The sequence below is a fragment of the Seriola lalandi genome, unplaced genomic scaffold (genome assembly GCF_002814215.2).
Source record: "Seriola lalandi dorsalis isolate HSWRI2012SDOR001 ecotype SW California unplaced genomic scaffold, Sedor1 jcf7180002054927, whole genome shotgun sequence".
Taxonomy (NCBI): domain Eukaryota; kingdom Metazoa; phylum Chordata; class Actinopteri; order Carangiformes; family Carangidae; genus Seriola; species Seriola lalandi.
This window is the reverse complement of record NW_019525479.1, coordinates 143,144-157,185: the sequence shown is the minus strand read 5'-3', so window position 1 is coordinate 157,185 and position 14,042 is coordinate 143,144. Positions and strand designations below refer to the sequence as shown.

The window sequence follows — 14,042 nt, the reverse complement described above, 5'->3', positions numbered from 1 at the left end:
CATACACACACACACACACACACACACACATACACACACACACCCTTTGGGGAGCGAACAATCCCCTCTTGCAATGCGGTCCCTAATCTCTCGCTACCAGACAGAACTTTGATGTGAAGGCCCCCCACTCCCCCTCCTGTCCTCTGTGTCCCCTTTTGGGGGCCCCTCAGTCTCTGCCCTCCATCCTTCCTCAGTTCTTAGTTCATTCTCACCCCCCCCCCCCCCCCCCCCCCTGTTCCTGAAACCTGTTTCTGCACAGACACAATTACAAACATTTTGTGCGAGGATGCATAACCAAGATGGACACCCTCACCACCCCTCCAAAATAATAAAATTATAATTTCAAGCATGAACGGACACACACACACACACACACACACAACTAAGGCTCTGAGCTAATGTTACTATTACAAGATGTCACTTACAGGGTTAGTGATATGATTTATTTATTTTCTCCACTTTAATCTTTATTTTATGTTGAAGTTTTCTTCTTTTTAGACTTGTTAAACCCTCACCGTCCTGCAGTTGCTGCATCTCAGCATCATTACAGACTGTTAAAACAATATGTGTAAAAAATGTGATGCACTTTGGTTCATTAACCGTCTGTGACAAAGAAGTTGAACGATGATGACGCCTGGTTTGCATTAAGCTCAAATAAGAAAGAAAAAACAAAACACCAAGTAAACACGCAGATGTTTCTGCCTCTGCACGCACTACGCTACATAAAACACTATTGTTTTAATAAAGGACAAATAGAACAATAGTAATATGTGAACTTATGTAAGGTGTAAGTGACATCTACCACACTGCAGGTTTAAAATGAAGCTGCTGACGAGCCACTGAATGCTTAATCACACACGGCATCAGGAGACACTAATCCAGGTCTGACGCGAAGCCTTCAGCAGAAAGGGACAGTGAGCGGGTACCTGTTTGGTCTGATTGTTGTCTGTAGGTGAAAGGTCAAAGTCATGGGGAGCAGAAGGGGGAGTGTGTGGGGGCGGAAGGTAGAAGGGGAATGGGGGTGAGGGGGGTGTCTACATCCTGTATGGATGATGAACTCTTTCACCTCTCTGTGCAGGGAGAGTCCCTCGCAGATTAATATGCATTGATGTCAGATTGTGTCAGAGGGCACCCAGCCTCTGCACACTTTGACTCACACTGAACAACATGACACCCCACCCCCCACCCAAGTCTGCCGCCAAGGTGTGTGTGTGAGAGAGTGTTTCGCTCATGTTGTGGGAGCATAAATCTATTCTCAGTCACATTGTGGTGAATCAGCTTCCTTCTGGGGGCAAAAAGCTGCAGCCTCACAGCTATAAACCGTCTACAATTGCATTTGTAAGTTTAGTTCAACAAGTCGAGTCGGTCTTTTAGTCTTGGTTGTTGTACGTAGTTTTGCTGCCGGTGTTTTGTCTCTGCAGTGCAGCTAACAGGATGTGTCCTGTCCTCACCACAGCCTGACAAGGAAACACTGCCCCAGGAATCACATTTAGGGAATTTTGAATTCAACTCTGGAAGATACCTGCTTTAACTCGTAGTCAGTTTTCTGCTTCAGTGGTTCAAGTTTGGAACTGTTTTTGTTTTTTTGTGCTCAGAACCAGGACTTTGGATTTTGTCCCCCATTTCTCACAGTGTAGTCACTGCACAGGTGGGAGAGTTATAACAAGGAACAACACTCACATCAAACTGAATATGATATGTGGTAAATGTACTGAGGAGTGGAGGAAGATAAGGGCAAAGGCTGAGGTTTGGTTAAAGATAGGATGAAGTTAATGCAATGGAAATGTGTGTGTGTGTCCTGTGTGTCCTGTGTGCAGGATGCACCTGGTGGTCTCATTTAAGTGGTTCTTTTGTGTGCGGCCCTCGAGTTGTGAAAGCCTCCATACACGCATAAATATCACACCACACAAATATTATGCGTATACATTTATTTGCTGTGTGTTCTCACAGTGACTAAAGGTGATGGTGTGTTTGTTGACTTTATCTCATCTTGTAACCACTGAGGCAGGAAACCGAGCTTCATGTTGAGTGAAGATACTTGTAAGATTTTGTAACTGTAGGTGTAATGTGTTCGTGTTTAGGGCTGTTACTAATGATCATTATACACTACATACACATTTCGTGTTGTTGTAAAATGGGAGAGAAGCAGCAGCTCCTCACGTCCTGACATTGTTTCCTTGATACGACGACTTCAACCATTAATCAACCATCAAAATTGGTTTTGCCAAATAATTTTCAGTCGATCAACTAATCTATTAATTGATGAATTGTTACTGCACGATTTTGTGCCATATATCAGATAACCAGAAAAATAGAAACCACAAAACTTTGCAATGCAACATTCCTGTATTAAAGTTGTTTTAATTCAAATATGTTATTTTTTAGGCTGTACTCTGTTGTATTGTTGCTGTTACACTGTACTCAGGTGTTTCTAATAATAATATTAATATTAATGAGGTTCCTTTATAGAGCACTTTTCATAGAAGAGATGTAACACTATGCTACAATAAGAAAAATCGAATAGTACAATAAAATGTGGGTGAATTAAAGGCCAGTGAAACCACCACCACACCAGTAAGAATGGTAAAATATGAGAATTAATTAAAAGCCAAGTTAAATAAATAGGGTTTCAGCTGCTGTTTTTAAAAGTGTTCACTGAGCATCTGTTATGACTCATGGCTGGGTTATTTTATTCCATACTTTTGAAGCATAGTTTAAAAAGCTGCACTTTCTATTTTCTGGTGCGTAAAATTGTGTGTATGTGGAAGATCTGTAGTTATATTAGATATGGATGTGCTAAAGTGTGGAATATCTACAATGTGATTAAATGTAATGCCACGTTACACCGCCTTAAGAACAAGCTAATTGCTCTTCCTAGGAGTGCGGCGCTGGGTTGAATGAATTGAACATAGAGGAGTTTCTGTTTTACTTTACACACTCGCTGTGTTTCCTTCTGCTGTGAGGAAACTAAAACTGACGGACTGAGGTCTGCACGTTTGTCTTTACAGGCTGGTTTGACAAAGCTGTTGACTGGTCACCTCCCTGAAATTTAAACCCACACACACACACACACACACACACACACACTGTTCTATCCACAGTAAAACAGGCATTTGTGCACCACCATGGAGCCACAGGAGAGCTAAAGAAACAATGCAGAAATACAACATTCTTACTTTCATGCTCAAACACATACACATTCACTTAATCTGTTCACACACACACACACACACACACACACACACACCCTAACAGGCCTGTGTATCTGTTTACCTCGGGTCTGTATGGACATGTCTCCTTCCCACTCACTTCAACAGGAAACGCCAGAGTCGACCTCTCCTGTCCCACTCTTTTTCTGCGGCTGCTTTTCCCCACCGCTCTGTTCCTCTGCCACCGCTTCGATTATTTCCATCAGAAAAAACACTTGTGAAAACAGTTAGTCAGCTTAGTCCTTTTTGCTGTTTTTTGTTGATCAGAAAAAAACAAAAGGTGGCCGTGTGAAGATGTATTGACGCACCATCTCACCTCTTGATCGTACAGCAACAGACACTGTGACATGATCAGATATTTCACATATATTTACATAATTCCTTTGTACTTGTAAGTTTACATCATTTTCACTTTTCTTCCTCTCTTTTCTCTTTCTCTCCTTCACGCCCCACTAACCCTCAGACACTGTTCTTTCCCTGCTGGTACCGCGAAGTCGCAGTTGCACACACACATGCTGGTTGTGAGAGGTTTTGTCTTTTCATATAGTGCTACTGTTTTTCTGCTGTTCCTGTTCTGGGACACTCAAACAGTTTGTCCCACAAAGTCTGAATCAAACCTGTTGACTGTGGAGACCGTATCATGTTAAATTAGCTTCTGACGTTTTACAGAATCTTTTGCGTTTGTGTCCTCGCAGCAGCTCAGGAGGATGAGGGGTTTGGTCCATGTTGGATAATTATACGCCTCATGATTTACGTCTAGTTGTTGGTTGCTCACGTTGAAGCGGTGCGTCCCTTTGCATTGAGATGGAGATGAAATCCAGGATGTTGAATGAGCATCCGGTCACAAAAACGTTCACCCTTGTTTTTGTATTTTTCACTGTTACCAGCTTCCCTTCTGACTGTAACTATAACATGTTTGACATTGTAGAAATTCGGCACCGTATTCACTCTAAACTTTGGCACAAGTCTCAGTTAACAGGGCTGCTTTGCTTTTCTAGAGAAGTCATGTTCTTCTTCTTAGCATATATTAATATTTAATCCATAATCTACTACTGCACTTGCTCACAGTGATTGGTTATGTACTAGATAAACGGTTCCCTCACAATATATGTAGATTTATGTCATTACATAGATACATATTTTCTGGAAGGTTAATTGATAAACTTAAAATATCAGTATCCATCACTCTTTCTTTTGATGTCCAAGTGCAGAATCCCCCTTAATATGTTTATAATTTACATTAAACATTTATTCAAATGAAGGATCTCGGATTTTGAAGTTGATAAGAAAAGAGCAACGTGCACAAACGTGGAGATAATGCGGTGATATTTACTGTGCTGATAATCCATGACACCAGCATGACGTTCACAGGTGCAACAGTGACACAGGAGGAAACTCAGTCGTGTTTATTTCCTGCCTGTTTCCTTGTTTTTGTCTCGTCCAGGTTTGAAAAGGAGTCAGGACAAACAGTGGACCAGTCGACTGCGACAGCGATGCCTTCCAACAAGTACTCTGCTGTTATCATGGAGGAGAGCAACAACATGACTGCTACTGTGAGTCTCACACACACACACACATACACACACACACACACATTTCATAACAGACAGAATAAATCAAATAATAAGAATAAATTAAATGGAAGTAAGTGATTTTAAAGCCAAAATTTTTAAATAATTAACACACACACAAAGCCACTCCCTGAACTCTGAGCCTGCTGTGGTTTAAAGGAGTGTGTGTATTGATGCCAAGGCAGATGCCTGGACAAGAGTGCCAGCATGTTATACGAGTCTAATTGAGAATGTATTGAGAGACACACACACACACACACACACAGACACACACAGACACAGACGCACACGCACACCACACATCACAGCTGCACTTACACAGAAAGGAAATAAGGGATATATGGAAGGATGGAGGCAGCAAAGGAGAGAGGGAGGAAGGAGAGGAAGCAAGGAAGTATAGAGGGAGACACACACACACACACACACACACACATTTTCTAATCCACACACACTTTTACTCACTGTTTCTCATGTACCCACACACACACACACACACTTTCACTGTTTCATAACTTGCAGGCACGTGTACACATACACACACTTGTCGTCCGTTACTACTCCTTCCTCTTTCAGTCTCATATATCACTCTGTCTGAGAGGGACGCTTCCTTCCCTCCACCATCTGCTTTTCTTTCTTTTCTCCTTCCCTTAAACCCCCCCCCCCCCAACTCCCTCTCCCTCATTTGTCTTCATCTTCTCTTAATCGTCACCACTTTGTCCTCTGTTTATTGTTTGCCCATCTCCATGGTAACCGGCCTAGCTGCCATCTTATCAGGCGTGATATGACAACCACAGTCTGGAGGTATTCGCTTCAAGTTTAGGCAGCTTGGCGGCAGGCGGGTCGTTACTTATCGCTGTTCACATCGTGCGTTGAAGTTTGCACTTAAAGTGACACGATCCAGCGGGTGATTTTTATCCGGAGCACTTCCTGTTACGGGAGTGCAGATAGTTTTCCATCAGTAAGGAACACTTTAATAGATTCCTGTTTGTCTGCCATCGTCTTCGTTGTTTTTTTTTTTGGAAAGTTTGACCCGTAGTTTGAGTGAACAGTGAGCAGTGAGGGTGCCAACATGAAGGAAACATGGAGGATGTATGTGGATCACCACAGACAGCCGAGGTTTAAACTTGACCTTGCAGATGAGTTGAGAAAAACTCACCAACCGGTCCTTTTTTAGAAACTCTTCCCGGGCTTTCACAACCTCAGAGCTCAAACCACAGTGGACAAACTGAGATCATGTGACGGAACTGAAAGCTCCAGAAGAGCTACTAAGTGGAGCTTGTGTAAGATTATTTTGGATGGATGGAGTAGGTTTTGTCCCACCTCCATAGTAAAATCAGCAGAAGACGCTCGTCACCAACTTAGTAGGTTTCAAAATTAAACCGGTTACCAAACATTATAGTTAATTACACGTTATTCCACCGTGCTGCAGAACAACTTTAATCTGACGTGTTCATGTGAGTCACATTCTTAGTTTGAGCAGCAGCAGCAGCATCATGAGTGCAGAAATGATGTGTCAGCAGACTGTGTGGGTAAATGGAAAAAAAAAAAAAAATTTTTTTGGTGTGGGTGGGAATAAAACGTGATGGTTCAGCTACACGTTGTTATGAACTTCACAATCCAAGAGTTTGTGAAGAAATACACATACCTCCGGGACGTGTGTCTAGTTGTGGTCCGGTCTTGACTGTTCCCAGCCCTCTGTGGTTGGGGTTACATCTGAGATCACGTCCTGGTCAGGCACGGCACGTTTGTTGGTGCATCTCGGCACATTATCGCCTCCTGGAGATCAGTGACATTGTTTGAAACTGTGGTCGGGAATTTGTATCGTTGTCATGTTGCTGCTCTATAGTTCTTCTCCACAGGTTGGCTGTCAGGCAAGAAGACACACGAACTGAAAGTGAAACAAACTGGTGTTGATGCATTGGTTAAAGAAAAAATAGAAGACAAGTTACCTTTGTGCTTTATTTAAATTGTGTAACACTAAGAAATCTGAGGCAAACACTTGGTCGAAAAACATTAATGTTACACACAAAGCTTCTTTCCACTATACTTCATAATAAACTAAACTCATTTTTGTTGAGACTTGCAGCATCGCAGGCAAAACTGCTCTGACAAACTCACCCCAGGCACAAATATTGAAACAAATATCAGGAGTTTTTTTTTTTTTTTTTTTATTGCACAGTTCTTTGTTAACAAAAGATAACACCCTCGAAGCCTCGGAGCCCCTCAGGTGACGATTTACTGCACGGCGAGTTTTCATACGTTCGCCTCAGACCTGCACTTCTAATCATTTAGGCCTCGCTAAGATGTTTTGACAGCGCAGTCAGAGCGCCCCGGGGCTGACTGTTGCGCACTGTGGAATGTGTGTGTGTGTGAGTGTGAGTGTGTGAGTGTGAGTGTGTGTGTGTGTGTGTGTGTGAGTGAGTGTGTGTGAGAGACGTAGGTTGGTGAGATCTGCAAAGCTCAAGGCTCTACACACACACACACACACACACACACACACGCAGAATCATAGTGCAGGATGCATGAGTCCGAAACACATTTTTGTTCCTTAATTTTTTGAGGAACTCTTTTTGGTAGCAGTAGTCGCCATAGCAACAATACGAGCAGAGAGAGTGGTAGCAGAATTAGTAGTCGTGGTAGTGGTTGTAATGTTTGTACTATAAAAGAGAGCAAAGGGAGGCAGAGGAGTGGAAAAGGATCATTTGTGCTACTTTAATGCTTCATTGGGCGAGTTCATGTCTGCCAGCCTGAAACAGGAGGAGGAGGAGGGGAGAGAGGGAGGGAGGGACGGACGTCTGAGGGCAGGTTAATGGGGGATATTGATGATAATAGTCTACACATCTACCTGGCTGACATCAAATCCCATTTTCGTTTGCCGTCTGAAACCAGAGGAGCTGGAAAGAGCAGTTTAGCATTTCACAAACACTGTAGAGAAGAATTTACCAGAGTTACAGGCAGGAGCTTTGTCATGTTTTGGTGCTTTTTATTATAATTTGCACTCCCCACAAAAACCCCTTTTTCTGCTCCTTTTCTCTGTGCACTCGGAGCAGCTTTCCCCTCCTCATCTTTCTACAAAAGCAGACCTGCTCTGGTCTTGTAGAGAGAGGGAGAGAGAGGGAGAAAGAGGGAGAGAGACTTAAACACAAATGAGCTGAAAAGAGAAAATAATAGATGAAGGGGAGAGAAGAAAGTTAGGATGAGGTGAATGAGGGCAACAAGGTTTTGTTTCTGTTCAACAGTGCAAAAGGAATTTGAAGTTGATTTTTTTTTTTACTGCTGTAAAAAAATAATAAAATGAAATAAAATGTTGCATCAGACGAAGTGGAGCAAATAAAATATGCTCAATGCAAAACATTAACAACTTTTCTACAATCCTACACAATTCCATAAATATTTTAGCTTTTGCAGAAAGTGAAACAAATTTATCCTGATGACACGACAAACAGTTGAGTGTGAGTCAAGTGTTTGATATGAAAATCATCTACTGTGTGTGTGTGTGTGTGTGTGTGTGTGTGTGTGTGTGTGTGTGTGTGTGTGTGTGTTCCTGCTGCCCACTCAGCGTGTAGCTGTGCCACAAACAAAGGAGGATGGAAACAGGAGAGTTCTTAGAAGTAGAGGGAGGAGGATGAGTTAAAGCTGAAGTTAGAGGTGTGTGTGTGTGTGTGTGTGTGTGTGTGTGCGCCCTTTAGCTTCAGAAAACACACACTTGCAGACAGCTGTCGTAATGATCAGCTCCCAGGTGTGAATGTGTGTGTCTGTCATCACTTCCCTCATGCTGCTGCTGCACATACGAGTTGAGTAGGAGATGAGTTACTGAACTAGGATCAGCAGTTTGTGTTTGAGTAGAGCAGGATGACCCAGTGTCCCACAATGATATGTGATTGCTTATAGTTTAGCTCTCGAGGCAAAAACTAAAAGGTTGAAGTAGAACTTGATTCCCTTAAGCAATTATTTATGACATAGTTATCATTTCTGCATCATTTTTTATTTATGTTTTGTTGACATGGGAGAGAAGGTGTTGGAGCAGAGTAGACATGCTACAGTAGCTATGCATGATTTAGATTTCTACAGGTTTCCTTGGACATTATCTGCTCCTAGTTTGAGTGATTGCATGTGGTCGCTGCAGCACGGACATCAGCAGAGTCGGTGTCAGACCTCTGGTTTTACTGTGCAGCTGCAAGGTGTAAATAAATGAATGTGAAACACGAAACTGCTAAAATGAGCCTCAGGGTCAGTCTGTCTCCCATTATGTCATATTTTATGTCATGATGTGTTAGTTAGTGACGGAGGAGCGCGCTGCGGCGGCCAAGGCCACTGAAGTTACAGCTGTGCAGCAGGGGTGCAGATTGCTCCCAGCTGTGAGTCTTCATCACAGAGGACACATGAGGGAGGAGGGGTGATTTCACTTTTCACTTAAGAGCAGAATCGGTGGTCGTTCATCAACTTTAAGGTTCATCTTGAGGCTCATGTGCAGCTTTTATAGACTGAACATCTGTAATTAAAGCAGCAAATTAAATGGATAATGAATGGGCGGAGAGCAACACACCAGAGCGGCAACAGTTAGCTGTTTAGTTAATTGTAAGAATATTTTTCAGCAGCTATTTTCTCTCAATCTCAAGCATAAAGACCAAACATCTGCTGGTTTCAGCTTCTCAGATAAGAGAAAATGCTGCTTTTTCTCTGTCTCATATTATAGTAAATTTAATATTTTGGTGTTTTTGATTGTTGGTCACTTGTTGTAGTCATTATTCACTGTTTTCTGATGTTTTATGGACCAAACCATTAATTAACCAGCAGATTAATTGAGAATGCAGCACCAGAGATTCCTCAGATAAATAAAACAAAATGTGCTGAATCCCGTCTGAAACCTCCATGTTCCCCTGTCGCTCCGTCCATCTGTCCAGACAGATCACTAGTTTGCACAGTAGTGGTAACGCAGTATAAACATCTGTGCTGGTTCTTACAGCAGCTGCTCCTGTGCTCCAGAGCTGCCTCTCTCTCTCTGTCATCACTCTCTCTCTCTCTGTTAACCAAACATTCTTCACTCCTCACCTCTGTTCACCTCCACAGCTCCCTCACCCTGAGCCTGTTCACACCGAATCTCTCTCCACCCCCTCTCATCTCTTCCTGAACTATGACAGGAAGACACTCGGCTCTCAGGTGTAACGCACGTGGGTGACTTCAGCTCAGATACAGCGGCTAACGTCAGCTTACCTCAGCCTCTCTCTCTCTTCCCTTCCTCACCCCTGGCGGCGGCAGCAGCAGCAGCTCTCACTCTTTAACCATCTTGAACACACGCTCTATGCACAAGTTCACTGAGTTCATTTGTTATAGGGGAAATTTGGCATTGAAAAACACTCACACGCACACCACATGCGTTCCCTGTTTTATGACGTTGAACAATCACAAACAGCCTCAGATATGTGTAGCTGAGATCTGCGTTAAAAGTCAGCACAGTCTCACAATTTTCCATCTGCCTCACAGTTACTGCCTCAGAGCTGCTGCTGCTCCCTCTCTCTCCTCTAACTCAAACTCAACGCATTAAAAGTCCATATTTACACTTTTCCTGTGTTTTATTTGAGGTGTTGATCCATAACAAGATATATTTGTGGCCAAAAATCATCTCAATGTAGTTTTACTTCCCCTCTCTCAGGCCTCTCTCTGGAGCTCTCGTAACAGCAGGTCAGTGAGCCAATCAGAAGAGAGGATGCTCTGAGCCTCTCTTCTGATTGGCTGATGTGTTTTTGGAGGGATCTCTGGCTGAGAGCGATGACTGCTTTGTTGTGACATCACAAGTTACAGGAAGTCCTGACGGCTCATTTCAAGGCTCAGTTTCTGAGTACAGGCCGTGTGCATTTCTCTTAGGACTTAGCGCTTTGATACTTTCACAGTATTAATATAAAACCTAGACCTGCTTTATAACCAAAAAACACACGGAAATCTACTTTTATACAACATGGAACCCACATTTCAACCTGTCACAGTTTTCATCTGTCTTAAAGAGGCAAAACAAATGTTATGTTCACTCTCAATCACTAAAACTCACTGTGTTCATCCTTGAGCACCAACCTTTGTGCATTGCATGCATGTTGCCTTTGCTGGTTTTCTCTGTATTGTCCACATGGGCACCTACATACACACACCATATATATAAGCATGCATACATCACAAGCACACACACGCACACATAAATCTCCCTAGGTGTTACCTAAACACATTAGTATCTATGTGTCCTTTGTGTTCAGTCATCTTCTAATCCGAGCGTGCAGAGAGGGGGGGGATTAGGTGGAATCACTACTGTAAGTGGGATGTTTCAGGTTCAAGTCCAGACAGAGCTGAGCTGAGCGGCCGGGCTCTCGCGGTGGAGGAGAGATGAGGCAATGCGGAGAGGTTTCCTGCCCGCTCTCTGATCCCTCTGGCAAAACGGCCGCTTCATTCTACACACATGACTCACTGGCAGCTAAAGCCTCACAGATTCATCATCCGCTGTGTTGTTCTTGTGCAGTTTGTGCAGCGTTTACTTCAGGTGCCGTCGGACGTGCATGCGCCCCCCCCCCCCGGTCTCGGAAATGTGAATTTGTTTAAATGTGCTGGCTCTGGTGTTACTGTTTGGTTTTTATAATCTTTGCACCTTTTTCTGCGTCTTGACGTGTCCAGGGCAAGAATACGTTTCATAATTAAAAATATGGCCTGGAGGGAAGGGAGGCTCCGGCTCCGTGCAGCAGCAGATATTGATGCTTTAGCTTTGAGCTCATTTGTCTTGTTTGATCAACACATTTGGTCAACACATCTTAGTTTTTCCGATGTTAGTCATGCTTCCTTTTGTTTCCTGCTTGCAAGACGTAGCTTGAACTTAATGCTTGGTTAAAATATCGATCATCTCGTTTCATAAAAGTTACACAAACACGTGCATGTCAAAAGTTTCCGGCAAAGTAAGCATCCACTGTGCTTTGGGGATTAAAAAGATTTAGGATGTTTAGCACCACGTTGGCTTCACACTCAGTTCAGCGTTGTGCATGTTGCTGACGATGACTGAATTACAGGAATATGTGACGGTTAAACAGCAGTGACATTGTGGACTAATACGTCATGGACACACAGACGGTCTTTATCCGAGGCTTTGGGAATGTTGAGCGTTGATGTCAGCTCTCTGCCTTCAGCCAACACATCAAACACAACGTCACCATCCTCAGCTGTGGGTGGGCTGGCAGACGAAGGCTCGTGTGGAGGTGCAGGTGTGTCATCTTTGGCAACACTTCCTGTTTGACTCCGAGCCTTGGTCTGAATCTGACTGATGTATTGATAATCCTTTTGTTCTTCACTAGCTTTTGCGAAGTTGTTGCTACATGTCCGGGGTTCATATAAAATAAATTCCCATTTCAAATTCGTCTCAAATTGGAAACACAGCAGAGGCTCCTCCGTGATGATACAGTGTGAATTTCTATGGATTAGAAACCGGTCGTTAATCCAAAATCTGGACGTGAAATCATTGCAGTTTGTAAAATCAGTTTACCAACAACAATTTTAAGTTTTTGAGTTTGAATCTTTATTAATTAAATACTTTCTGGAGTTTAAAAATGTCCAAACTGTCAGTCAGCTAAGATTGTCTTGGAGTAAATCAACAGGGCTTTTATCTTTGGAACCAGCTGCATCTGATAAAAACTTCCTCTTCTATTAAATAGCAATTTAAAAAAGAAAATCGCAAAGTGTGATTGAAACAGATCAAAAATTAGTTAAAAATTTGTGAAATTATTTTGTCTATAGAATCAATATCTGCTCTTACTAATAATTTCCAGTCTTTGGTTTCCGTCCTCTCTGCTCCTCACATCACTTCATCAGTCTGATCACCTGAGCTCCTTCAGCACTCAGGACTCTGATCGATCACCTGGTCACACCCGCTTCACGTGTCTAAATCGCCGACGCTCTTCTCCCTCTGTCCTCAGGCGGCGGTCAACGGGGACACGTCTCCGGCTGAGGGCCTATCGGAGAACGACAGCGGCGTGGAACTGACCAATGAGAACAGCCCTCTGACTGCGGCCGAACCGCCCTCCCCCTTTAGCCCCAAACAGAACGGAGACGCTGCCTCACCTCAAGGTAACACACACACACACACACACACACACACACACACACACACACACACACATACACACATTGACACAGCGGTGAAATGTCCTCTTGACTTTTTTCTATAGTTATTATTTTCTATTTTACTGTTATTATTTTCTATTTTACTGTTATTATTTTCTATTTTTCTGTTATTATTTTCTATTTTTCTGTTATTATTTTCTAATACTCTAGTGCCAAAGAGTTCTTTCCCCAAAGTTTTAGGTAACCAATATGAGACATGTTAACTTAAATAAAGTCTTCATATTTAATATTTTGTGTCAGATCCTTTCATGAACATCAACAGACACTTCACCTTCGTCCTAGTTTCAGTCTGTTCTTTCCACCGTTCCATCCTGGTTGGAACATTGACCTGCCGCATGAAAATATTGAGTTTCTTTTCTGCCATCTGTCTCACCGTCTGTCCATGTCTCTCTCTCTCTCTCCTTCTCTCTCTCTCCCTCTCTCTCTCTCTCCTTCTCTCTCTCTCTCCTTCTCTCTCTCTCCCTCTCTCTCTCTCTCCCTCTCTCTCTGTCCCTCTCTGTCTCTCTCTCTCTCTCTCTCTCTCTCCCTCTCTCCCTCTCTCTCTCTCTCTCTCTCTCTGAGCGGAAGTGAGAGTGAGTAGCGTCCAGGATGAACAACGGGGTTGTTATCTTCCTGGACCAGATCGACAAGGTGAACACTGTGGTTGAGCAGGGGGTTGTGATCAGAGACACCTTTGTTCAGGTGGTGCCTCTGACCACCCCCTCAAAAAAAGTTATCTTGTCCAGAGTCCCTCCCTTTGTTAGCAACGAAATGCTAAAAAGGGAGCTAGCAAGGCATGGGCAGCTAATGTCTCCCATCAGACTGCTCCCTCTAGGCTGTAAATCTCCCCAACTGAAGCACGTGTTGTCCTTCAGAAGACAAGTCCAGATGGTTCTGAGGAACAGTTCTGAGGAGCTTAACATAAGCCTGAAGTTCAGAGTTGATGACTACGACTATGTTGTTTTTGCAACGTCAGAAACTATGAAATGTTTCAGTTGTGGGAAGGAGGGCCACCTTATCCGGTCCTGTCCAAAAAAACAGGGTTTCTCAGGTTCTGGTGGGGCCAGTTCAGCTCCTGCTGGTTCTGGTGGGACTGACTCGGCTCCTACTGGTTCCGGTGGGACCGATTCGG

At 43.3% G+C, this 14,042-nt stretch overlaps 1 protein-coding gene across 2 annotated transcripts in view; it reads left to right on the top strand.

Annotated features, from left to right (window-relative positions):
• LOC111644235 (DNA (cytosine-5)-methyltransferase 3B-like) overlaps nucleotides 1–14,042 on the top strand; it is a 39,308-nt gene that overhangs the window by 4,286 nt on the left and 20,980 nt on the right. For both annotated transcript variants that reach the window (XM_023393024.2, XM_023393023.2), the window contains exons 2-3: nucleotides 4,654–4,762; nucleotides 12,724–12,874. In XM_023393024.2, the coding sequence (XP_023248792.1) occupies nucleotides 4,654–4,762; nucleotides 12,724–12,874 (260 nt within the window). The remainder of the gene's footprint in view (nucleotides 1–4,653; nucleotides 4,763–12,723; nucleotides 12,875–14,042) is intronic.